This window comes from Cibotium barometz, chromosome 28 (assembly GCF_041138505.1).
Source record: "Cibotium barometz isolate CiBa-2024 chromosome 28, ASM4113850v1, whole genome shotgun sequence".
NCBI lineage: Eukaryota > Viridiplantae > Streptophyta > Polypodiopsida > Cyatheales > Cibotiaceae > Cibotium > Cibotium barometz.
The window spans coordinates 52,074,015-52,100,651 of record NC_141073.1 but is presented as its reverse complement, the minus strand read 5'-3'; the positions used below and the strand labels follow the sequence as shown (position 1 = coordinate 52,100,651).

The following is a 26,637-nucleotide window of genomic DNA, read 5'->3' as shown; positions in this document are numbered from 1 at the left end:
GTCCCTCTGAGGCGGGGCGGGAGGAGCCTCCATCAGAGTCTGAAGCTATGGCGAAGGCGAGGCGAAAGCGGAGATCCTGCAAGAACCAAGCTGCACACAGAGAGGCGGAAGACGAAGGCCGGAGAAAAAAAAGAAAACCCCCCTGGGGGCGGAAATTAGCAAGAAAAGGGAGGGGGGGCGAGGCGGCGAAGGAGAAGCCCGGGGGGGGGGGGGGGGGGGGGGGCTGCGCGCAAGAGGGGTGGGGGGGAGAAAGAGCTAGCGGAGGGGGGGGGGTCGGGGCGCTGCAGAGGGGAGGTGGGCGCGAAAAGAAGGGGGGGTGCGAAGGAGAGGAGGGGCGGCGGGTAGAACAGCGAGGGAGGGGGGCGCAGTAGCGAGGGCAGGTGGGGGGGGCAAGGGGGGGCGCGAGGAAAGAGGGGGGCGCGAGGGGGCGAGCAGGCAGGTAGGCGGGGGGCATAGGAGTGCAGGTAGCACAGGGAGGGGCGGGAGCTTCAGCGAGCGAGTCTTCTTGGAGAAACTGTTGGAGGAGATTGGGTTTACCTTTGGATCATGAAGCAAAGACTGAAACAGGTGGGAAAGCGATGCCCAAAGTTGTCATTCAGGAGTTTCGGACCATTTCCCATCCAAAGAAAGATTTAACAAGGTTTCAATAAAGTTGAAGCTACCCCTGAGTTGGACTTATGTTAGTTTGTTGAAAGCATATGCAGATCCAATCCCTTCAAAAGTGAAAGACGAAGCGGAACTAGATATAGTTGATGAAGTTGAAGTGATGGTTCCAGAACAGATCCTTTTGCACTGCTTCAAGCATGGCTCCGGCTAAAGACAAAGATAGTTCCTCACAAAGTTTCAGGACCGAGGGACCCACGAAGCGGTATGGCTTTACAAAGAGTTCTTCGACGTCTATCCGGCTTTATTGACAGACTATTTGGAGGCTATGCAGCTTCCATCAACTTAAGCAAAAGAGGATGTCACGTGCATACCGCGCTTGGATGCCACAGACATATCTGAACAAGAAGGTGTAGGACATGGAGTGGAAACTAGTCCCATGTAAGCCTAGTCCGTGATGAGTCAGCTAAGGTTCCACTCTATGCGTACGAGGTCAGGTGTGCATTGTCCTGCACATGAAGCAGTGCCAGTCTGTACAGCGAGTATCCCTCTGGAATGTTGTCAGATGATCTATGTATCTGGTTTGCAAGTGGATGCCAGATGTCTGTAGATGCATGTGGTTTGCATGTAAAGAAGGGGCCAGCCCATAGGGCTACCCTAGAGTAGAGCCTAAGGCTCTTGCTTTGGGCATGAGGCAGCTTATAGCCACCCCAAGGGGCCAGGAGGGCCCCATGCTGTGCCCACCAGCCTTGGCATGGGCTGGGCAGGCTGTCAGCCAGCCCTAGGGGCCCTGGCCAGCCAGTCGGCCAGGTGTGGGGCAGCCCACACAGCCAGCACAGGGCCTGCCCAGAAGCCCAACATGTGTGCTTGGATGGCCAGCCCATTTAAGGTGTGAAACGATGGCAATAAAAGGCAATTAGTGCTAGTTTTTGCTTGAGCTTTTTCATCAAGCCGACTCCAGTAGAGCTGGCCGACTAGAAGCCTGAAGGGGTATAAAAGCCCAGTCAAGAATTCAGTTCTAGCATCTCAGTATTCACGAAGGGTTGCTGCGTTCCAAGGGCCAGGACAGCCAAGGGGTGTGCTCCAACCACGGTGAACATTGCAGGCCCTAGAGAGAGTATTTGGGACCCGATATTGTGTCCTTTTCTCCCTCTCTCTCTCTATTTTCTGCACATCTTCTTCAGTATTGTGCGTTATATTCGTCGTGAATGATTGCGCACAATGAGGGATCTGCAGGGGGAAGTTGGATGGTAGGCTGGCCTGTCAGCCCTAGTGTGGCGAGCTTGGATGGGCTGAAGATGGAATGGAGAGGTGGGCTTGGGAATGGGTTAGGCTCATGGAAGTTAATGTAAAAGGTGTACTGGTGAGAGTTGCGGTAGGGGGCGATTTGGAAAGGAGTGACGAGAAGATGTGAAGGACCTGTGGCAAGTGGATTGGTGCCACTTACACACACTAAGAGGAGGTTCACACACATACACTTGCAAAGGGCTGATTTAAGCTCTGAATCCCAACAAACAGCCTATAGCCTGTGGCCAACTTGCTGCCTACAGACCGGCCATACCTACCAAAAGACAGCCTACATTCGGTTGTCTTGCTGTCTACGCCTGGCCTTGCCTGCTTCTATGTGGCATCCTGCCTGGGGTATGCCGCCAGACATGGGTACCAAATTTGGTCCCATTTGGCGTGGTCTCTAGGATCAAGGTAGTTCATTTAGATGACATTCATAGGGGCAGTTGCCACATTTATTTCCAACAAGATAAGTTTGAAAGGGAGGTGCATTACTGCATACACTTGCTTTTTTAGTGGAATCTATATATTTCAATATATCCAAGCATATGGTTACATCTTGTTTACTTAATGTTTCTTGAAGGTACGAACTGGAGACTTGCCAGATGGCTGTGCAATATTTTGGAGAAAAGGGAGGTAAAATTCTTTTTATTTTTCAAAATAACATTAATGCAAGGAGGAGACAAAAGAGAAAATTTTCGGGTCTCTTTTGTGTTGAAGGGTGCATGCCGTTTAGTTTGAGTCGCAAAGTATCCTGTGGCTAGCCTATCTAGATTGGTTTGAACTACTGTTTTCTATTTAGCTAAATTATCCTGGCCAAGACCAGCAACTTTGTGGAATCTGAATTTCACACCTCGACCATAAGTAAATCAGACATAAGCCCAGTGCAGATGCCAATATGATACCAATAAAGAAAGAAAAGATGTTATTAACATCTACAAAAGACCCGAAGGGTCCATGAGACCAAAAAGCTGTTACATGCGATCCATGAGTAAACTGGATGTCAAGATAACATGGAAAAAAATAAAAAGACTAGCTGTCGAAAGGATAGACAAGTGTTAGCAGTCATCTCCTGTCTGTACTATATTACGCAGTAGGGAGTGAGGGCCATTGTTGTGGGTGTGCCCGCTCGTGTAGGAGTTTCTCCATTTTTTCCCATTGTCCATGTTTTTTCTCAGTTTTGCTAGGAGTAGGGGGACTGTATGAGCTGGCCGACTTGATTTGTTACTGGCCGACTGCTGATTTGCTGGCTGACTTGATCTAGGTGTTGGCCGATTGCCTTTTTGCTGGCCGACTGGATATTATCGAGTCGTGGGCCCATTCAGGGGCTGTTGGCCGAGTTTTGCTACTGGCCGACTGGCTGCCCCTACATGTATATATAGCATGTGTTCCCCCCACATCAGTTTTGTACTGGATTCTGGTGTATATAGCAGAGTTTATACCACCTTCTCCTCTCTTTCATTTCTGTACTTCTGCTCTCAATACTTTTTCTCATTTCTGCTCCCCATTTTGACACGGTATCAAAGCCCTAGGTGGCTTTAAGATTCAGAGACACGAAGAGCATTCGGGACCGCTGCGTTTTGGTGTTGATTGGAGTATTGTTGGGCTGTTCGGGACGTGGAGAGGGAGTTAGCAGGCGGCATCACTGTTGGACAGCCACCTTGCATTTATTTGCAACGTCTTCTTCATATTTTTTTTCCCACCCACCTTCCCTTCACAAGACCAAGTAAACCCCCAAGATGGCAAATTTGCTCGAGATGGCGGAGAAACATGTGAACATCCCCATCCTTCCGACGTTCCCAGTGGACCGACAGTTGGACGGGAACAACTATGGCATCTAGAAGGTAATGATGGAGTCTGTCTTGGAGTCTTATGATTTGGCTGATTTCATTGTCGTTGGAGTTCCAAGGCTAGAGTTGGAGGAGGAGGAGCTTTCACTATCCACTAGGAAAGAGCGGGAGGCTCAGGCACAGTTGTGGGATCGTGTCAATGCCCGTGTGCATTCTTTCATCTTCCTTAATTGCACACCCCAATTGATCAATCACATCAAACACATGACGCTGGCTCGAGATTTGGTAGCACTTGGCTTCTTTGTATAATAAAGTATCGCCCATGAAGAGGATTTCCTTGGAAGTGCAGATGCAAGTGATGAATCCTACAAAGTCTTCGACGATGCGAGAGCACATCAACAAACTCCAGGCTCTTCAGCAGGAGATTCTTCAGGCTGGGAAGGAGATATCATCATAGGATATGGCCATCACTTTGCTGTCTCATCTTTCCCCTCAGTACTCAGCTTTCTATTCTTCTTTGATTACTAGTGGGAGGCTAAGTACCATTACATGGGAGGAGCTTGTGCCGATGGTTTTGGACCAAGAAGAGCGGTTTATGAACCCTCCACAAGGCGGACGTTTTGAGGCTTTATCCCGCTAGCGATCAAAAGGCCACAACAACAAGGGCAAAGGGAAGTCTTCACCGGCGAAGTCTTTTGAGAAGAAGCCCGACTCAGTGTGATGCTTTGAAGGCCGAGCGGGCTTGTAACCATTGTGGCCATAAGGGTCACTATTGGAGAAAATGTCCTTAGCATAGCACCGAGAAAGGTGCTGATTCCTCAGTTGGGAAGGAGATATCATCAGAGGATATGGCCATCACTTTGCTGTCTCATCTTTCCCCTCACTACTCAGCTTTCTATTCTTTTTTGATCACCAGTGGGAGGCTTAGCACTATTACATGGGAGGAGCTTGTGCCGATGGTTTTGGACCAGGAAGAGCGGTTTATGAACCCTCCACCCACAGGGCGGAGGTTCTGAGGCTTTGACTAGCCAGCGATCAAAAGGCCGCAACAACAACAACAAGGGCAAAGGGAAGTCTTCACCAGCGAAGTCTTTTGAGAAGAAGCCCGACTCAAAGCGTGATGCTTTGAAGGTTGGGCGGACCTGTAACCATTGTGGCCAGAAGGGTCACTATTGGAGGAAATGTTCTTAGCGGAGCACTGAGAAAAGGTGTTGATTCCTCAATAGCTCTGCAGCTGCAAAGATTTCAGCTGTTGTGTACTTGGACACCGGAGCTTCATCTTCTTCGAGTAGGGAGGCAGTTGGTCTCACTGCTAGGAATACTCGAAAGTGGATTCTAGATAGTGGTGCTTCCAAGCACATGTGAAATCTGCATTCCTGAATGGTGACTTGCAGGAGGAGGTGTATGTTGAGCAACCTCCAGGCTTTGAGGTTCCGGGATCAAAAGGTATGGTTTACAGGTTATGGAAGGCCTTGTATGGTCTTAAACAGGCTCCTAGGCTTGGAACCAAAAGATTGATTCTTTCTTTCTTAGAAAGGGTTTCCAAATCAGTTTTAGATCCAAACTTGTATCTCTTTCGGGAACGTGGTATGGTCACCTTGATTATCCTCTATGTGGATAATCTTATTGTCACTAGCAGTCATGTGGAGCACATAGCAGTGAGGAAGGTTGCCTTGTCAGAGGAGTTTGAGATGACGGATTTAGGCTTACTCTATTTCCTTTTGGGATTGGAGATTTGGTAGACCCAGAGGGGGTTCTTTGTTTCTCAGCAGGGGTATGCTCATGAGTTGTTGGAGGCCTTTGGGATGGAGAATTGCAAGCCTATTTCATCTCTGATGGACTCGAATACCAAACTTACTGTACATGATTCTTGTGAGCAGCTTGATGCCTCCTTGTATCGGAAGCTTGTTGGTTCATTGATTTGGTTGCTAAACACCAGATTGGACTTGAGTTTTCTAGTGGGGTTGTTGAGCTCATTTATGCAAACACCTTTGAAGACTCATTGGGATGCAGGATTGCGGATCTTGCGGCATTTGTAGGGTACAAAGAATCTTGGAGTCTTTTATAACACTAGAGGGGGAACGAAGGCTGAGTCAATCTCCGAGGTTGGAGTGACTCTGATTGGGAGGAGATCCAAACACGAGGAGATCTACTTCGGGATACGGCTTTACCCTTGGCTTAGGGGCAATTTCTTGGAGCAACAAGAGGCAGCCAACTATTGCCTTGCCTTCTACTGAGGCAGAGTATCGGACTGCTTGTGGTGCTGCTTGCGAGGTGGTGTAGTTGCGGAGGTTATTTGGTGAGATTGGGTTTTCACAGAAGGAACCTGTGGTCATCCAGTGCGACAACCAGAGTTGTATATCTATTGCTCGGAACCTGGTCTTCCATGTCCGAACCAAGCACATAGAGATACAATATCTCTTTGTTCGTGTGAAGATTTTGGCTGGTGACATCTTGTTTATCTTTTGTTCGATGGAGGACAATGCAGCGGACCTCTTCACGAAGCCTCTACTTCAGCAGATGCTCTGTCAGCACTCCAGCTCACTAGGGTTGGTTCCACATCCAGGAGCTGAGAGGGGGTGTTAGCAGTCATCTCCTGTCTATACTATATTACTCAGTAGGGAGTGAGGCCATTGTTGTGGGTGTGCCTGCCCGTGTAGGAGTTTCTCCATTTTTTCCCATTGTCCATGTTTTTTCCCACTTTTGGTAGGAGTAGGGGAATTGTATGAGCTGGCCGACTTGATTTGTCACTGGTCGACTGCTGATTTGCTGGCCGACTTGATCTAGGTGTTTGCCGACTGCCTTTATGCTGGCCAACTGGATATTATCCAGTCGTGGGCCCATTCAAGGGCTGTTGGCCCAGTTGCTACTGGCCGACTGGCTGCCCCTACATGTATAGCATGTGTTCCCCCCACATCAGTTTTGTACCGGATTCTGGTGTATATAGCAGAGTTTATACCACCTTCTCCTCTCTTTCATTTCTGTACTTTTGCTCTCAGAACTTTGTCTCATTTCCGCTGCCCATTTGGACAACAAGGTCAATAGACCCTCTATGTACAATAAAGTAGGCAGATGCATCCAGGCTCATAATATGTCGTCCTCCTCATGGTCGATGTACCTAGCTTCCATATCCACCACCTGTGGGGCTGCCTCTTTATATCCCTTAAGCAAGTCCCGAATCTCAAGCTGGCAATTGGAGGGTGTCTGGGTACCAAAAGAGACCAACACGTGCCTCTATATTGCAATCGGAGTACAAGAAACGGAAGCTTTGGGTTGAGAGCTATTTTCAAGTGGGGGATGGATGCTGCTGTGTAGATTGCCAAGAAGCTGGATATGTTTCTATATTTACAAGATTTCATAATTGTTTGAAGTGCTATACATGGCATGTTCTTTTTGAGAACAGTTGTTTAGGGGCAGAGAAATTGAGAGCATAAGGGAGTAGTTTAGGTGATACAAACATTGAGTGTAGGACCAATGGGAAAAGTAGAAATCTAGGGGCTGAAAAATGCAAGAAGTCCTCTGTGCATGTTTGTGAGCTGAATGTATAATCAAGAGGGTAAGCAGGGAGAAAACAGGCTGACATTAGGCCTTGGTTAGGATTTGCCTTTGCCCCAATGGCAGGCAATGGATTTTTTAGGCTCAAGCCTGAAGCTTGCACACCTTCACCTATAATGCCAAGTGTGGATATCCATACAAGGGATGGCCAGACGATCCATCATCAATTTAATGGGCACCTCAAATTTTAAAAGATTAGAAGGCAGACTGCAATGAACTCAAGAGTTTCTATAAGTTTTTAAGTGCATGTATGATCCCACATATTCGGCAAGTTTGGTAATTTGGCTGCAAGGGAATGCTGGATGAGCTGAGGGTTTCATTGTTATATGCCCAACAAAAAAAATTGCAGATTTCAATTGCTACAAGAGAGAAGCTTTGAGTTTTCTATGCTGGGGATGAGGGACAATGTTGCACAGTTGTGTGTCCTGCAGGTAATTGCACTCTTAACACTTCCTGCAGGTAATCACTCTCTAGCCCCTCTTCCTGGTGACTTGAATTTGTGTTCATTTACTTTACTTTGCCAGTTAATTGTTCCAGGGGCTGCAAACAACAGATGTTCTTCTGTGTTCAGGTGATCTTCCATCTTACTGCAACATGCATCTCCATTGTCAAAGTTGAGATTCTTTTCCTGATGTTGAGATAGCTTAAGCAGCACAATTGTGGTATCATGGAATTGTTTGCAATGATCTGGTTCTTGCTGTTGCGTAGGACGGCAGAACAAACTCAAAGCTATCGCTTGGTAGTGGGAAATATACATGTTCTTTTCAATCCCAAGCGAGGGGAAATCAAGCTTGGGCAGGTGACCGTTCTCTGATCTCTTTTTGCTGCTGTCCAAACGTCTTCTTACATGAAACTACACCTGATTGGGCTTCTTTTTATGTGCATTGGTATTTTGCTATGTGACTATTTGCCTGTTTTCTCAAAAAAACATTCAAAATGTTCTTCAGAATTGGCTTTGTTTTACAGTGTCGGGCTTTCTTAGAGCAAGTCCATAACCTATCCAGCATTTGGCACGGTGCTCCTGTGGTCATTGGGGGTGATTTCAACAGCACACCTTCTGTAAGATTTACATCCCTTGACTATGGGTGCATATATTACACACCGATGCAGCCTCATGTGCGTGTATGTGTGTGCGTGCACGCGCCCCTATGTGGGCTTATGCTTGTCTATTTTCCTGAGTTTCAAAAAGTTGTAATGATGGTCAATTGTGAAGGCAATGGTAGTTTCTGTTTAGAAAGTTCTGAGTTGAAGTACATCTTTTTGTTTCGATATGTGATGTTCTTCCTTATCCTTATCCTTCATGCAGAGTGCAGTATACGAATTTCTTGCCACATCTGAGGTGCGAATCACCGACAAAGATTGTTTGGAGTTCGATTTGGTCAAGCCCTTGCACTGGTTGCTATTTATAGTACAAACAGATCTCATTGAAAAACAATTTCTGGTTTGCATTGCAGCTAGACCTATCAAATTTGGATCGCAGATACCTGTCAGGGCAAGTTCCAAAGGTGCTAGGATCTAAAGGAAGAAAATCAGGGTCAGAATGTGAAGCTTCCTGTGTGTATTTCTGAAACTAGTTGACAATGGAAGCACAGTTTTTGGGCTGGAAGATACTGTCCTGCAGTAAAGTTTCTGGATCAATTGAAACTTGAGATGCTTTATGGCTCTATTTGCAGGAAAGACGCAGCATTACAAGGAAGCTTGGAAGAGATGTTAAAAAGGTCTCCAAGAGCACAGCTAGCCTCACAAGAGGGAAAAGATGCTACTCTCTTGACAAATGATGAGGTAGTTTTCTTCTGTTTTACTTCAAAGGCTTCTTTAGACACATTACTTTGTACTCCAAGGATCATTCTCGATGGTTTAACTAATCTATGATCAGGCATCAATCTCCTCTTGGTATCTTCAGGCAATATATCAACTTTTGCTCCTCCATTCATAATCACATGCTATAAGTCTTCCCGTTTGCATTCATCATGATTATGGGTACTTTACTATCCATGAGTGATGTGGGACATGCAAGTGTAAACAAATCAGTATCTCAGGGAAAGGATTTTTCTACCTCAATTTTTTTCTCTGGTTTTTCCCCTTTGGTTTTAATTCTAGTAATTTTTCTTTGGCTTCTAGCACACTTGTCTTTCATCATTTTCTTCCTGTATTTGGAAAAATTACTTTTTGAATTGACTGGATTTATCTTACACTCTCTACCAGGTTTTCCCCTCTATTATTTTTGGCATTCATTTATTAGATTCTCTTTTTAGACTGACTAGATTCTCTTTTTAGACTGACTACTGGAAATCGTTTCTCTGGAAGTGGAAGATGAAATGCTTCATATAAGCGAGTGGCCCAAAATTCATATTCACCTGTTGTGCAGAAGGCTGAGGAACCACTGTCAGGCACAGGACCACTGTGTGACTCTCCTGCAGAATTGCTTATAAAGTCTCAAGAGGTATGTATAGAGATGCAGTCAGCTTTTTCAAGTTTTTGACTATTGGCTGTTAATAAAGGCCATGCTCATCTGCAGATAGATTGTTGTTCGACCCAGTCTCTGAATGACAGTTTTTCTGAGGAGCAGACTGCCACAACAAGTCAAAAGCCTCTCAGCACAAATTCGGATAGCGGAAACAGCAAAAATTTGGCCACAGAGCAGTTTTCTGTTGCAAAAAATCGAATGGCTGAGCTTGAGGTGTCAAATGCTGTGTTGGAAGGATTTAGTAAGAGTAGTTTGCTATCACTTGATTCTTTGATTCAACATACAACTACAAGTGTAGAAGAAGCATGTACCACAGCATTCACTGGTGGTAATTCCAAACATATATTGAACAACACACATGATATAAGGTCTGATGAAGCTCCTGCTGCAGAAACCAGCAGCTTGTCAACTGTTGAGTCAAGAGTCCCACAGGAGGAACGCATTGAATCGATGCCCTCTGATAGCCTGAATCTCAAGCTAACATGCATCGGTAACAGTTATTGTTCTTCTGCTTCTGAAATGCTGAAGAAAGAACATGTTGAGAATGGTCGAGATAAACATCAGTGGGACTCGCAAGAGTTGAGGGTTGCAACTGGGAAACTAGACTGTACAGTAATGCAGCATAAGTTGAATCTTCGCAGTGTGTATTCTGAAATCCAGGTGTATGTTGCTTTTTGCTACTTAATTATTGAATTGTGATGCTTGTAGTAGCATTTGCTGAGGATATGAATGTCTTGCAGGGGCAAGCTGATACTCGGGATGCCAAGGGGGAACCCCTTTTAACAACTTGCCATAAAGACTTTACAGGCACTGTGGATTATATTTGGTAAGGTCAACGTCTTGATCATGAGAGATCTTACTAACATTTTCAGAAAATTCTTCAACATGCTCCATTGCCAACCTCACAATATGTACATGTGCCTCTAATTTCTAATCTTCTTTGCAAGTTTTCTGTTTCCAAGAAAAGATCCTTCATAAGTCATAAAGGAGAAACGTCTGCAGAAAGCAAACTCCTTGAAGGAGGCTACTGTTTACATCTCCCCTACGATGCAAAAAAAAGGAAAAACACAAGAGGGGGGACTCCCTCTTTGGCTGGTTGCTCTTTGAGGGAGACTACATCCGGCCAGGGGGGGTGGGCAGGGGCGGGGGGAAGAGCCATGCTGGGGGCTTGTAATGCCAGATTGGTCCGTCGCCCTCTCCAATGAGGAAGGGGCCTGGACTCCAAATGCGTACGAAGGCAGCCCGACGCGCCCACGGATGCAAAGGGTACCTTCGAAACCATGGATATTCCAAGAGACGATAAGGAAAGGGGTTGCAGGCTCTTGAGGGTCTTTCAATGGCTCACAATGATTTCGGGGCTGGTTTGGACGGGGACTAGTTGCAGTCCATCCTGGGGTGTAGATGCTCCAAGTGAGCCCGGATGGTGGTAAACAGGAAAGTCCAATCTTCACTTGCATTAGCACGAGTTGTCATGGGGTTAATCCTGTTGCTTTGCATGTATGTGAAAAACCCTTTCTCGGCACCTTCAGATCCCCCGAGGAGTGAGAGAAGGCGATGGCTGGGCTCTGAAGAGTTTTCCTCCACTGAATCACAATCCAGTCCTGCTTCGGGGCCCCACACAGGGGGGAGGAGAAGACGGCTGCTCCAATGTCCGAGAAAGAAAGAAAAAAAGATGTATTAAACATCTACTAAAGACCCAATGGACCTATGAGACCAAAGTGATACAATAATATGTCCATGGCATACCTCATCATGGAATGGAAAATAATATAGAAACTGAACAAAACTATCTCAATGGAGTGCTACAAAACTGTCCACGGACATCTCATCATGAAATACCGAGAGCATCAGGGAGAAAGAAAGAAAGTAGGAAAGAAAATTGTATTAACCTCTTCAAAAGACCACTAGGTTCTATAAGACCAAAAATATGTTACAAAGTATACATGGGTTACAATGATCCTAGTAAATAACATTAATGAAAAAGATCCTAAATCTAACAACATCATCAGCTGCATACAAGTAAGTAGTGGCTACTAACTGAAGTATGGCTTTTACAACTAGAGAGATTGAGGCTCATGGGGTGGTGGCATCCTGGAGAGTGGAGACCCCAACAACTATGTAGAGCTCCTCAATATCCCCCTCTCGCGGGAAAGTATTGCGGTGTCTCTGGAGTATCTCCCGGGTGTGAGACTGACGAAGGAAGTGTGCTTTCTGTCTCGCCGGTCTCGGTCGTATGGTCCTCCGCATCTGGAATGCTCTCTCGATGGATAGTCCTGGGAACCTGAGTGGGGGTGGCTGGGCTGTCTGGTAGATGAGGCCCCCATAGGGGCAAATAAGCTTGTGATACAGGTCTGGGAGGTAGAGGTATGGGGGCATTGTGTCCATGTCTCTATGATGCATGCATCCAGCTGTCTTTGTGTTGGCGAAGCTCTATGAGGTATTATAGTCCAAGACATCTCTGATCAGGGTAGTCCATGACCCAGGTGAGTGGCCCAAATCCGTCTCTAAAAGGCAATGAAATCTCCCTTTGATCTCATGGGCATCTGTAAATGTAATGCTCCTTTGTCTCCACCTCTAGTGATCACAACCGACACATCCTCTCCTCTCTATCAATCCCGACAGCTCTCCCAGTCTCCACCCACAATCTCCACCTTGGCCCCCAATGTATAGGAAACTCATGCCTTTGATCCCCACAGGTGAAGTGTTAAACACCATGACCTTGGTTTTTCCAAGGTTAACTCGCAAATCCCGTGAGGCGAGTCACCGAGGCTCCTCCACTTGCCTTGTCCTTATCATCCTTGACCTTGGACTGGCTACCCTTGTCTTTATCTTTTTGCTACCCCTGTTGTTGAATCCGAGGCTCGGAACTCTCATGGGTCTTGAGGGTTGTAGCGAGACGAACTACATTTGAAAGATCATGTGGCCGATGTGCTTGAATGTCTACATGCAAAGACGATTTCAAACCATCCTCAAATCGCTCAACTTGCTCCGATCACAAAAGGTCCTTGGGAGCATGAGCAAAAGCTTCCAGAAACGAGCGAGATAGTCGGTTATCGATTCACCATGTTTTTACATAAAATGCTTCCACTGTTTCTTCAATTCATGTTGGTAATCGACGAGAATAAACTACTTCAAGACCGTTGCAGTAGTCATCCTAGCAAGTCACGGAGTGGTGCCTAAGGTGGTCTTCCCACCACAAGAGAGTGGCACCTGTGAAAGCCGTACGCACCAAAAAATATTTGAACCACCTGTTGTTGCCAAGAGTCAGTTGGTTATGATTCTCCGTCCATCTTCCCATTGAATTGGGGAGGCTGTGAGGGCAAAAGGACAAAAGGACCAGATGTGCGAGAGATGAGAGTAGATCAACACAGCATGAAATGGATGAATGAGTGTATGTATAATGGTGAATAAAATCCAGTACAAGAGGCCCTCTGATGTGAGGTGACTTTTGAGTAGTAGACCGGCGAAGAAGCAAAGACGATGTCGAAGCAAAGGGCTCTGTCGGTGACAAAGGCTCGCGTCAAGGACAGCGGTGGCACTCCGTGAGGTGGTCGGTGTCGAAGGCTCGCGTCGGTGGATGCACTGTGCAGTGACACGCCGAGGTCGTAGATGTTTGTAGTGGGCAGCAGAAACACAATGGATATGGCTGACCAATAGGTGCTCCTGGCTGTGTAATGCTCTGCAGATCTGCAGGTGATGTGCGCTGAATGATGCGTTCAGAACTGAGCACTGAATATATATATGTGTTGGGCTGCCGCAGAGGTAGGCTGTAGCGCTGGCAGAAAAAAATTGTTTGTTGTTAATTATATGTTGTGCTTGTGCTGAAGTGATTGTTTATATATGGGGTCGGGCTGCTGGTCACCCCAGATAAGGCTGTCGGCCAGCAGCACAAGACAAAAAAGTCTAATAAAATGCCCTTTTGAGCTGGTTTTCACACAGACGCTTCAGAAGCTTTGTTAATCGAGCTCGTTCCTCACAAGGCATGGAAGAAGAACTCGGCAAACCAGTAGTCCCTTGATGTCCAGCCAGTGAAGGCGAGCGGGAGCTGTCCGGAGAATCCGATGGAGAGAGACGCCATGAAGGAGATTGTCGGTGACGTGAAGAGCGTCTCTCTTGTCGACTACACGAATGTGTAGAATGATAACTATTGGACTAGGTGCGAAGCTCATCTAGTACATCCTTGCTTGCATCCAAAGGAGTGAAAAATCCTCCTCTATAAAATTTTGCCACTTCATTCTCACAATCCTCCAACACTTGCTCCAAAGCACGGGCTTTTGTAGATTCTAGATCCGGACTACTAGGTTTTCGAGGTGCCAACTCCATCCTATTGAGACGGGTAGATGTAGCGTCCATTCTAGCCGCATGGCCGTCCATGGATGCCTTCATGTTGAGAAGCAAATCAATGAGTTGTGAATCCATGACAAATATCTAGTGATCAAGGACCGGGTGAGGGATTTCAGCCTTGCGCAATGAGGTAAAGGGTTCGGTATGCATTCTTGAACACTCCATCTGTCTTTGACACTCATACACATACTTTTTGCAAGAAACACATCCATGGACAAAGGACCATTGGGGTAAAACACATCACCATCCATTTTGGAAGAAAGATAGAGAAATCACTGAAAATTGATATTAGTCGGCAATCCTCGTCGAAGAGAGGCCTCCCCGCTCACCGCAGCCGAAATGTGACGATCTGAGGCTCCGTGTAAATGCATCAGTTTGTGTTTGTGCAGCGTCAAGAGGGTATTGCCTTGACTACTCTACATGTACACCACCACTCATGGTGTCCCCCCCTTCAATAGTCCACCAAAAGCATTGTCAAAAAGCGCACAGTGCGAAGTGTGCATGGACGCTCTTCAAGAAAGAAGTCCTTGTCGTGGACTTGCAGTTTCATAGCCCATAATTTTTTAAAGAAAATCTCTTTGCGAGATAATTTCTTGACCCTCGGAAAGATGATAAGGCTAGTTTTGGGCAACTAAAAAGTATTTTTAAAAATATTGCCTTTCAACTAAAATGGCCATTCGGATGCCTACTAAGGACCCTGCCAAGCCCATGAATTTCACACGGAGAGCACCACCCATAGCAACGCAGAAACAAGCCTTAAACACCAGACGGAAAGCCGCCTAGTACCACAATCACCATAGTGTAGACATCACACCCCAAAAGCACGCACCGGCATGACTAGAACCCGCGAGGCACACACAAGAGCGCTAAGCTCTACCGCATAGCCAAGAAACCTCGAGCCTTCGCGTGTCGAAGAAGCGAAATAATGAAAGCTTATGGTGTGTCCCTTCCAGCTGTCCGATGACGTCAAAGCCACCTTATACATCCCATTGTTCTGTTCGCTGACAACGGCGTGATGTTCTTATGGTATTGATAATGCTCTTCCTTGTTGGGTATTCGGAGCCTTGTGTATGTGTGCGTGCACCCCTGTTTGTGTACCCATATGTGCGTGCATGAACAGCCCCTAAAGGGGTGTGAACACTCACTTATGTGTAAGTGTGCTTGTGTGTGAACAGCCTCTTGTGAGTAGTCAGCACCGATAGTGACAGAGGCTCTATTCCAGATAGTGACATACTGGCACAGACTATGGGAGCTTCCACTAGATAGATACCCCCGGCTAGCCGTGGAGTCCTCGAGACAGTTGACACTCGAGGGAGATACAGAGTGTTGGTATGCACAGGTAGGCACTTGGTTTGGCATGCACTGCATGCAGATGGAGGCCCTCCCCCTGTTTTAGTATAGCATAGAGGCCCCGTCTTTTGCTCTTAGCCGCCTAGAGCAGAACAGGGTTATCAGGAGAACATTGCCAGACTGGATACTCAGAGGACATGGAGTTCACATAGTCGTCCACTGGGACGAAGATGGCCTTCTACAGAGGTCACCTCCTATGCCTGACAGAGGATGGCTTCATCATCCGCCCACGCTACATGGACACACACCTATCTTTTGGGGTGTGATGTGCAATCGGCTAGATCCGCACCTTGTCCCACCAACTGAGAGTGGAGACTGCCAGATATGGGCGGAGGGCGGCCGCACCAGAGGATAGGATATGCTAGCTCTCGCACACAGAGCCCGAGACAGAGGATCATTACTTGCTGATGCCCTGTATACTATGAGATTTGGGAGAGGTTCCACTGCCTCTTCCGAGCTGGGTTCGGACCACTTTCGAGGATCATGGACTTCCCGGATCACTTTTTCTTCTAGAGCTCCGCAGACACAAGGAGTCCTTAGTGAGATCCAGATCAGTTGTACTTGCTCGAGAACCAGCACAGAGAGCTCTCACCGACTTCTTCCAGACCAGTGCTTCGAGGGGCGATCCACCCACCATAGCGAAACCACAGGCTAGTGCAGGAGTTTGGCCGAGAGGTGTGACACACAATAGAGCCATTGAGTTATGCAAAGCTTGACGCCCCAGACTCCATTGCCCTTGCCCACGGCCACGCTACCACAAGAGGATCCAGGCCATCATCTCCCATCATCGCAAGACCTGCTCGTGTCGGCTCAGTTTTACCACCTTGAGCACCATGTCACAGTGGCCCATGAGGGATGTATTAGGGTGATATGAGAGCTCTCTACTATGAAATTCAGGAGGCTATGTACCGGGAGATCACGGCAGAGGATGTAGGGTTGCAGAGATTAGCACAGGATGAGGAGGAGATTACAAATTATGTTAGGCATTTTCTCACACTCGGAAGTGCACATGGGTTGATCATATTCAATGGCCTATCGAGATGGTAGGGATCAGATGCTCTCACACACTGGAACTCTAAAGAGGGAGCGAGCACAGTGGACTACTTGATGGGATCTCCTTCATTGATACCTGATGTGTGGGGTTCTACGATTTCCAGTCGGCCCATTGGCATAGCAACCGATCATGCATACCTGAGTTTAAGACTAGTAGGTAGACCCCCGAGAGATGGGCCAATCACTCATTTACCTAGGTACCCGAGATATCAGTTTACACGTGAGACAACTGGGATTTACCGAGATGCAGTATCTGATGGCTTGTTTGCTTTAGGCCCGCATAGCTCTTTGGACGAGATTACAAGAGGATTGGCAAGTGTACTACATGCATCCGCCTCATATGCGTTTCCCTGCACCATGATCCCTTACCCCCCCCCCCCCCTGCAGCACTGCCCCAAAGAACAGTTGGTATGATGATGAGTGTCGTGAGACACGGGCACAGCTACAGCGTGAGATTGTCATTGGGACTTGTTGAGAGATGTAATCGTGGTGTTGTGTATGTGGGAAAGCACCCTAGAGGTGCAAGATATTGTTGCAAGATAAGAATGCCACATGTAATATTGCATGGTGTGTGAGTGTTGACCAAAAGAGTGGAAAAGGAGTTGCCACATGGATGATGACATGTAAAATGGGATAAGGCTAGAGAGCCTATATCATTGTATGGTTCATTGAGATATGCAAGGTAATAGAGCTATTGTTGAGTGTGCAATCTCTCTCTCTCATGGAGTTTTTAGTGTGGTTTAATCCACCTTAATTATCTTATGCTTAATCTATGTCCTTCACCATGATCAATCCCATTTCTAGATTGTTAACATGGTATCAGAGCCAAATGGGCTCTTGGTCATGGTGTTTATTATGTATATTAGCTTGTTTGTGTGTTTGTTTGATTAAGCATGTTATTATGGTTCATTTTTAAAAAAAAATTATGCACACTCTATTATTGTTCTCTATTTGCATTTGAGAGAGGAGTTCAAAGCTGCCCATGAAGCTGAAAATCAAGATTTCAGCATTATGAAGACTATGGAGTCTTCATCAAAAATCAAAGAAGCTGTCCAAGAGAGTTGCAAATGGAGTTTTGCAACATGGAGAGCTTGCTCATTATCAAGGAAGCTGAAAATGGAGATTTCAGCATTATGAAGGCTATGGAGTCTTCATCATCGTCAGGGAGAAGCTGCCAAGAGAAAATATGCTGCTGATTATGCTTCAAGAAGGTTGGTTTTGTAAAGTTTTGCCTCAAAGTTTTGTGTATGAGCATGGAAGAATGCTCTATGAAGGGTTGCTATGTATGGGATTTGTGTATCCCATGAATCTTGTGTGGAGGTGCATGCTTGTCAAGATGATGGCAAGTGAGATGGTGGACTCAATGGAGTTCACATGTGTGTGCATCAAGAAGAGGATGCACTTGTGAATGTTTGCTCAATGAAGGAGAGCAAGAAGGGGATGGAAACCTTGGCAGTTTCCACATGTTTATGCACCTTGGTTCTTATAAGAAACTTGTGAAGAAGCACCCTTGAATGGTTGCATGAAAAGGAAGGGCATGTAGATTTGGAGTTCATATTGGAGCTCATGAAAGGCCATATTGATGGCTATGGGAGAAACCTAAATGGAGAGGTTTAGAAGAGGCAAAGAGACTGAGAAAAGAAAGAGATGCATGTTAGAGCTCAAATTGGGGAGCTCTTGAAGGCCATTTGGATGGCTATGTGTGAACCTCATTGAAGAGGTAGAGGAGGCACAGTAGCTTAGCACATTGACAGCTGGAACAACACTTAATGGGGTCTGGGCTGTGGCACACAAAGCCAGAGAGAGAGAAGCCGGCTACTACAAGCTCTCAACAAGCAGCACTACAAAAAGTTGATAGAACAACTTATGAAAATAGAGCGCAGCGTTGAGAGCTACTGCAGTTATGGAGTGGAGAGGAAGCACGAACTTTAAGGTAGCAGGGCAATGAGAATGCAGCCTTAACAGGGCAGTGAGGATGGTGGACGCTACAGACAAAACACTCAGCAAAGCAGCGAATAGCAGCAGCTACAAAAGTTAGTTTATAGCACATAAACAAGACGTATGATGAGCAAACTGGCGGGACAGCAACTCATCGTAGCGTGTAGGAGAAGAATCTGTAGCGAAGAAGAGCAAACGATCGCTTCTGTGATAACACACCACCGCCTTGCTCACAACCAAAGTGAAGCGCAGAAGGCAGTGTTGGCAAAGGAAGTTGGTGGAAGCCGTAGAGGAAGTAGGCAGTGAGGCCGGTGGAAATTGTAGAAGAAAGCGAGCGGCATCGCCAACACCATAGATGCAATCATTGCAAAAATTGGTAGATGAAGATGCGTCGGCAAGACAGAATGAGACGAGGCAACAAGAGAAGATGGGTAACAGAAGCAGCACACACTAGCCAGAGCAGGCGGAGACAAGTCGAAGGCATGGTATTGTAGAGAGGAAGCAGGAGCGCAGCAACAGGAGCGGAAGGCGACCGCCATAGCTGCTGTACAGAACAGTCGAGAAGAAGGATGAAGAGATGCGGGTCCCACGTGCAGAAGAGATGCAGGTCCCATGTGCAGGTTGTCCCCAAAATTTCAGCTAGCGCCGTTTGCAGGTTACAGAGAGCTTTAACGCATTTTGGAGTGTTTCCAAATTTGGTGCAGCTCTTGATAAGGTTTTTAAAAGAGTTAAGATTTTACTCACACCATATCATTTATTTTAAAAAGCATAAGCCTTGTTCACATGCCTTAAAAGGCATTATATGAGAACACATTCACACACAACCACTTTCCAAAGTTTTTTTTAAGATGTTCACACACACATCGAGGGTCCCCTGCCCGGTTGTGACCAAGGGATTTGTAATTTTATTTTTCACCCAAATATGATGATGGACAATCGTCCATGAGCATGCGTGCTCAAAATGAGAAATTTTTGTATTCACCCATTGGTATGAGGGTAACCATGCCCGAGCTCACCGAGAAACTCAAAATGGTTGTTGTGTGATGTGTGCAAGAGCGATGCACGTGTGAGGTGCATGCGCATGGGTTGGTTCCCACCCGAACTTTCATGTTCAAATCGGACTCAGTGGTTCCGATGTGAGCAAGTCGGCTCAAAATGGACTAGGTGTCTAAGATGGTAGACACGCGCACACATGTTTGGTTGTTGGACACTCCAATGTATCATTGAGGGGGAGTGTTGAGAGGTAGCGATTGCGGTTGTGCAATGCTACATTGATATGGGTGATGGATGATGGGTGAGTTGTGGAACACCTCGATTAAGGATGGGTGTTAAGAGATGTAATCGTGGTGTTGTGTATGTGGGAAAGCACCTTAGAGGTGCAAGATATTGTGGCAAGATAAGAATGCCACATGTAATATTGCATGGTGTGTGAGTGTTGACCAAAAGAGTGGAAAAGGAGTTGCCACATGGATGATGACATGTAAAGTGGGATAAGGCTAGAGAGCCTTTATCATTGTATGGTTCATTGAGATATGCAAGGTAATAGAGCTATTGTTGAGTGTGCAATCTCTCTCTCTCATGGAGTTTTTAGTGTGGTTTAATCCACCTTAATTGCTAGAGAGCTATATGATGCACCAGGACAGCCCCCCACCCCCCCTCCACTGGGAGCTAGACCAGGTAGCAGCACCTTTTTTACTATGCGGATGGTGCTAGATGCAATAGACAGGTTACAGAATGGAAAGGCACAGGATCATGATAGGCTAGTTGGAGAGCACTTCTCATATGCGCGCGATACTTTGGCTCCGCTGATCGTACATGTGTTTAATCATGCCATTTGTGAGGGTTTCCCAGCAAGTTGGACAAAGCTTATCATTGTACCACTCTTTAAGAGTGGAGACCCCATGGTACTGGGTAACTATAGGATGATCATGATTGGTCATTACTTGGCCAAACTATATGGCTCTATATTGGAGTCCGAGCTGAGCCGTTGGGCAGAGAGGCATGGTCATCGCGCACAGGGATAGGCCGGCTTCAAGAGAGGATTTACTACCTTGGATCACATACTGACACTTCAGGCACTTATGGAAGAGGCCAAGGCACAGAAGAGAAGGATATATTGCTGCTTTGTGGACTTCGGCAAAACCTTCGATACCGTACCACGTGCCAGGCTTATGCACAGATTGCATGACATTGAGGTACCTAAGGATACACAGTGGGGGATATATGCTTTGTATGAGTCTGTGACAGGCAAAGTCCAAGCTCCAGGCGGACTATCCCATATGGTGACCTTCACGATAGGGGTGAAGAAGGGATGGCCGCTATCACCCACCCTCTTCGGACTGTACATTGATGTGGTCTCAGATTATGTAGATAGATTGGGAGGTCCAGGGGCATGCCTAGCAGGGGTGTTGATACCCATCTTGTTATATGCGGATGATATTGTTCTAATCTCAGCCTCTCCGGAGGGATTACAGAGACATCTGGATGCATTACAAGCATTCTGTGCGGATAGAGATCTGACAATGAACCTTGGGAAAACGAAGGTTATGGTGTTTAACACCACACAGGCATGGGTGACGAGATGAGAGCCTCAATTCACTTTCTGAGGGGAGCCAGTTGAGTACGTCAGGTCATATGTCTACTTGGGAGTTACTTTCATAGGACCGCGTTTCTCCCTGAAGGAGGCAGCAATAGCTAGATTAGCTCGAGGGCATGCAGGCTTGGGGGCACTTGAGAGGCAGTGTGCACACATACAGTTTTAGGAGCTGCGCACCAAATTGTGGCTATTTGATACACTTGTCACACCGACCCTCCTGGACGGAGCTCCAATTTGGGGGCCCAGCATACATCACAAATCTTAGAGAGGGACGGATGAGGGATGGAGGCAAATGGAGAGACCACTGATTATGATGATTGCCCGCATGATTCAGAGAAAATCATCGGTACCACATGAGATTGTTCGGGCTGAGCTGGGTGCTGCACCAGTATTGACTGAGGCCCTATTCCAGGCAGTTACCTTTTTATAGCGGCTATGGGAGCTCCCTCAGCAGAGGTACTCTCGATTTGCATTGACCTCATCCATACAATTGGCAGAGGATGGAGATACTCATTGCTAGTATGCTTAGCTAAGATCATGGTTTGACCTACATGGTTTGCGGATAGAGGCACTACAACCCTTTCAGTACAGCCTAGATTGTTCATTTTTGGATCTCACCCGCTCAGAGCAGAACCGCGTGATTAGGATGGATATCGTCAGAGTGGACACAGTGAGGACATGGACTAGTCCCCTTGAGCCCTTAGGCACGAAAATGACTCATTGCAAGAGCCATTTTCTACCTCTCTCACCAGATGATTTTATCACCTGCCCGGCGTACATGGATGTACACACCTATCACATGGGATAAGTTGTGCCAATTGACAGATCCTGACCTCATCACACCAGGTGCAGATTGAGACGGCGCGATATGTGCATCAGATCTCGGATGACCGCATTTGTCAGCTATGCTACGAGGAGGCAGAGACAGAGGAGCACTACATTTGCCGATGTACAATATATTAGGAGATCCGAGGGAGATATCACTGCCTCTTCGGAGAGGGTTTTGGGCCGTTACGCAGGGTCATGTAGTTTGAAGATCAAAGATGCCTGGGATTGTTCCTACTTGAGCTTAGGAGACACAGAGAGACCCTGTTGGCAGACAAGGAGACCGAGCCATGATGTACCTAGACAGAGGATCCTGACAGATTTCTTCGGCACCAGCAGTCCAGCCCACACACCTCCTGATACCTGCTCCATTGGGCCATCAAGGCACGAGCCACGCTCCCTTAGAGTCATCGCTTGATAGAGCAGTCGTCTTATGTCGTGCTCGCCGGCCACGCCCACCAGGATCCCGACCACAGCATCCTCACCATCGCCAGATCAGAGCCATTATTGCTCGGCATCGGAGGGGCCTACCTCGCTTCTACGACCTCTCCGTTCTAGACAATCCCATGGCGGAGATATTTGATCTGGGGAGAGGGCAGCACTTCAACTGATCAGCATACATGGATCTACTTGATATACATTTTCTAGTATTTTTTACTCAACAGCTTCGACATCAGTCTGTTGGCCTCACCTGTCGCCTATAGCTAAGGCGCACCAATAAAGTGACAGGTAAGCTGCGCGCTGCTCTTTACCTCCACGCCCTTGCTGCATGCCTATGCGTACCTACGGCATCGCTTCCTACAAGATATCACCACCGACTGCCGACAACACACACGGAATGGGCACCTCTAGTGAGTGCTGAGCACCAGTCGTCGCCACAAGACGTCCTCAGCTCGTACAGCTGCCCGCTGACGCCCCGTCGCCGACCATCTCGCACTTCATCACCTTACCTGCAATAATCAGATTTAGGGTTTTTCAAAAATCAGGTGAAATCCATTTAATTAAACCTCTTGCATAACCAAAAAATTTGGGCATTTCCAATTTGTAAGTAAAATGGATCTTCTACATCGATATTCAAGGGCCTGGTATGCCTAATTTTTTGGGCTTTTTTAGAAATAGGCAGAATTGAAGCCTCTGTAGTTGCAAAGATTTGGAGCTTTTCTGTATTATGGGGAAAACCATCAAATTAAAGCCCATGAAGTCTCTAAAATTTGGGGTTTTTTCCCAATTTGGTATCTTGCATCAAGTTGGAGTTGTCGCATCGACCTTCTCACTCTCATATTCCTTCCTTGCTAAGATGTCGGCAAGGGTAGCACCTTTAGTGTCTTCCACCGAGAATGAGTAATCATACTCTTAAAGCTCCATCAACCACTTAACAAACTTGCCCGACGGAGTCATATTTCTCACCAAATAAAGCTTAGCAGCAGCCAAAGTAGTAAAAACCATAAAATGCTTAGGAAGAAGATATGAACAAAGCTTACTTACCGCAAAGAGAACCAAACCAAACTTCTCCATATGTGTATGCTGGAAGTATTACCCGTCCAATGTAGTAGAGCAGTGCATAAAACCTTGTTGTAATAGAATAATCCCTTAAACCACTTTGCCAACACTCAAAGACACATAGAACTCCTCATCCCAATTAGAAGGTATAAGTATTGGAGCCTCCACAATAGCTTGCTCCGTTGCTTCACACGGCTTGATGTGCATCGGTCCAAGCATAAGCGCATGGTTGAAGAGTAAGATGATGAAGAGGATAGAGAAGTTGTGCAAAAGTAGTCTTTCATGACCAGGATCCCACCGAGCCAATAGTATAACTTCATGCCAAGAAAGGAGAATATGCGATAAAATGTGAGATGAGCGAATACGGACAGGATGAGCGGCATTCACAATGTCCCACCATGAAGCCTGCACACGTGTCCGTCCATGTGACAATCCCTCCAACTCAATCAAGTCACGAGCCATGAATATCCAAGGCTGCTCCTGCAAACACATATCGTGAAAAAGCGCCCACCTACGCGCCACCATATGCAAGCGGACATCCAGTAAAGCAACCCCACCCATTCTTTTGGGCGTCGTAATGTGATTCCAAGCTATCCATGTTTGACCCATAATATTTCCTTGCCTCTTCCACAGCATAAACCAAATGGGAGCAACCAAACAGAGAAGAGATTTGTGCGTCCAAGGTAGCAAAGGCAAAAAATAGGAAATCATGCTAAGCATAATAACGTGAGCTACCTTAACCCTCATGTACATAGGCCACCCTTGAGCTTTCCAATACACAAATTTATCTGAGATCCGAGTAGAAATCCAAGCAAGAAGCGCTTGGGGGTCCACATCCACACCCACCGGATACCCAAGATGACGAACAATGTCTCCTGTATTCACCACACGGCCTTGCCACCCTAATACCTCAAGATCAAATTCCGTGCATACAATGAGGGCTGATTTTGTTGAATTTATTTTCAGCCCAGAAGCCAATGCAAAATTATTCCAAGCTTCCATTGCTCGATCTATATTGGCTTTTTCGGCCCTGAGAAACATAAAAGTATCATCCGCAAGGGCTTGAGCAACCAATTGCTTGCCATGAGGGAGATGCAAACCAACCACTTCACCATGCGATGCCATAGCATTTAGGCGAGATAACATAGGATGAGTGGCAATGGCAAAGAAAAGAGGGCTAAGAGGACAGCCCTGTTGGAGAGAACGGGTGAGAGAAATACCATCCGAAAGTCCTCCATTGAGCATAATCCGCGTCATAGAGCCAGAGCCAAGTAAATGCACCAAATTAGCCATTTTGGGACCAAAGCCCATGGCTGTCATTAACTGAGAAAGGAAAGACCAGTTGACATGATCAAAAGTTTTTTCAAGATCCAACTGCACCATCACAATCTCTTGCTTCTTTGCCTTGGCATAATCCACTCCAATTTGAACATTAAGAATATTATGCAAAATATTCCTACCATGCACAAATCCATATTGATATGGATGAATAAGAGTAGGAAGCACCTTCTGCAAGCGATTGGCAAAAATCTTTGTAAAGATTTTATACATAATACCCATAAGTGAGATCGGGCGCCATTGAGCCAAAGAAGTAGGCGAAGGGACTTTGGGCAACAAACGAAGTATGTCCAACTTCCAATCGGCAGGCATAATACCCATAAGTGAGATCGGGCGCCATTGAGCCAAAGAAGTAGGCGAAGGGACTTTGGGCAACAAACGAAGTATGTCCAACTTCCAATCGGCAGGCATATATCCCTCATCCCAAACCCTTTGACAAATAAGTGTCAAAGGCTTTGCAAGCTGATCAGCATATTTTCGGAAAGACTCATTTGTCAAACCAGCATCAAGCTGAACCGCCACATCAGGGTCAACTTAATATCGTACTTCAGCAAACAATGACTCCCTTGCAGCCAGGACAGCCGGCGAGACATCCTCTCGAGGGGCAAGCAAATCTTCATAAAACCTGATGCAATGTTGAATAACCTCAGAAGGTTGAGTAACAAGGTTGCCTTGGGCATCCATTAGCCTAACAATATTCTCACGCATATGTTTTTGATGCAACTTATCATAGAAGCGATAAGATTGACAGTTAGCATCCCGCAAAGCATCAAGACGTGCAAGTAGTTTAAAGCGAACATATTGTGCTTCCTGCACCCTAGATAGCTCCTTTTTCAGCCATTCTATGGCATCCACAACTTCAGCATCCATAGAGTCAGTAAACATGAACGCCTGCAAGCCCTTTAAAAGCGACTCAAGAAGAGCCACATGCTGTTTTTGTATAGAGGCATTAGCAAGACCATAATGCCGCGCTAATTTCCGAGTGTTGGTAAGGAACACTAGCCAAGCATGATAATCAGCCATGGACACTCTTGTGGAGAAATGTCGTATCAACTGACGCATATAAACATCAAAAACTTCATGCTTCAAAAAAGTGTGATTTAAGCGCAAAGGCAAGCATCCCAACAAGCCTTTATATGCATCCACAGGATGATAGACCATTTCAAACACAAGCAGCCAATGATCCGAGAAAACCTGTTGCTGATCAACCATCATAGTAAGAACCTCTGGCAAAAAGAGATCTTGATGTAAAATATACATCCTATCCAATCTAGCATAAGTGCCCCGAATCTGTTGTGAGGCATAACTGTAACCCCTTTCATCTGGATGCAACCAAGACCACATGTCTTGTTTTAGCGACCTTGCTGCAAAAGCTTCCCACGCCATTCTCTCCGGGCCATCCATTACAGAATGAGGTGACGTGGCTTGCTCCCTAGAGACTGCTTTTGAATTCTTTGCTGTTTGAAACATTTGTGGAGTCGCGTGTCATTGTTTGGCCAGACAGAAATGCTTCACGCATACGACTCAACCGCATTGTCAGGTTAGGTTTGGTTAGAATCCGAGATGCTATGATACCTGGTCGTGACAGGTCATATTCGTTTCGTCGTATTCGGCAGCACTTTAGGGTTCCTCGGACATTTCAGCTACTATGGGTTGACATCATGCATGGAGTTGAGCCTTTTACTCCATTGCCTCGGCCATCTGCAGATCAGCCTTGGCTTGATTGGGCACTATGTAAATCTGGTGACTTGATATCACTTTCAGCTAACCAGGTCTATCATAAGCTCGTATCAGAGAAAGATTGGGTTTCAGCCAAGGCCAATAAGGTGTGGAGATTGCACAAGTCTAAATCATGGTGGCAGAAAACTCTTATGCGTGGTTGGCAGTCTAAACTCCCTTACCAAGGTAAGGTTTTCATTTGGAGGATGTTGGTGGGAGGGTTACCTACACGGGATCAGCTCAGACGTCGTAAAATTACATTGGCCTCTTGC

General features: G+C 46.4%; 1 protein-coding gene across 4 annotated transcripts in view; it reads left to right on the top strand.

The window, feature by feature from the left end:
* LOC147622916 (carbon catabolite repressor protein 4 homolog 3-like) overlaps positions 1–26,637 on the top strand; it is a 63,866-nt gene that overhangs the window by 30,104 nt on the left and 7,125 nt on the right. Inside the window, exons 5-15 of one of the 4 annotated variants that reach the window (XM_086822529.1) lie at positions 2,474–2,526; positions 7,585–7,666; positions 7,760–7,806; positions 7,944–8,034; positions 8,202–8,294; positions 8,542–8,574; positions 8,690–8,769; positions 8,909–9,017; positions 9,607–9,678; positions 9,754–10,362; positions 10,443–10,528. In XM_086822529.1, coding sequence (XP_086678655.1) covers positions 2,474–2,526; positions 7,585–7,666; positions 7,760–7,806; positions 7,944–8,034; positions 8,202–8,294; positions 8,542–8,574; positions 8,690–8,769; positions 8,909–9,017; positions 9,607–9,678; positions 9,754–10,362; positions 10,443–10,528 — 1,355 coding nt within the window. Of the gene's footprint in view, positions 1–2,473; positions 2,527–7,584; positions 7,807–7,943; positions 8,035–8,201; positions 8,295–8,541; positions 8,575–8,689; positions 8,770–8,908; positions 9,018–9,603; positions 9,679–9,753; positions 10,363–10,442; positions 10,529–26,637 lie in introns of all 4 variants that reach the window. The other 3 variants (XM_086822528.1, XM_086822527.1, XM_086822526.1) reach the window with 3 other exon arrangements.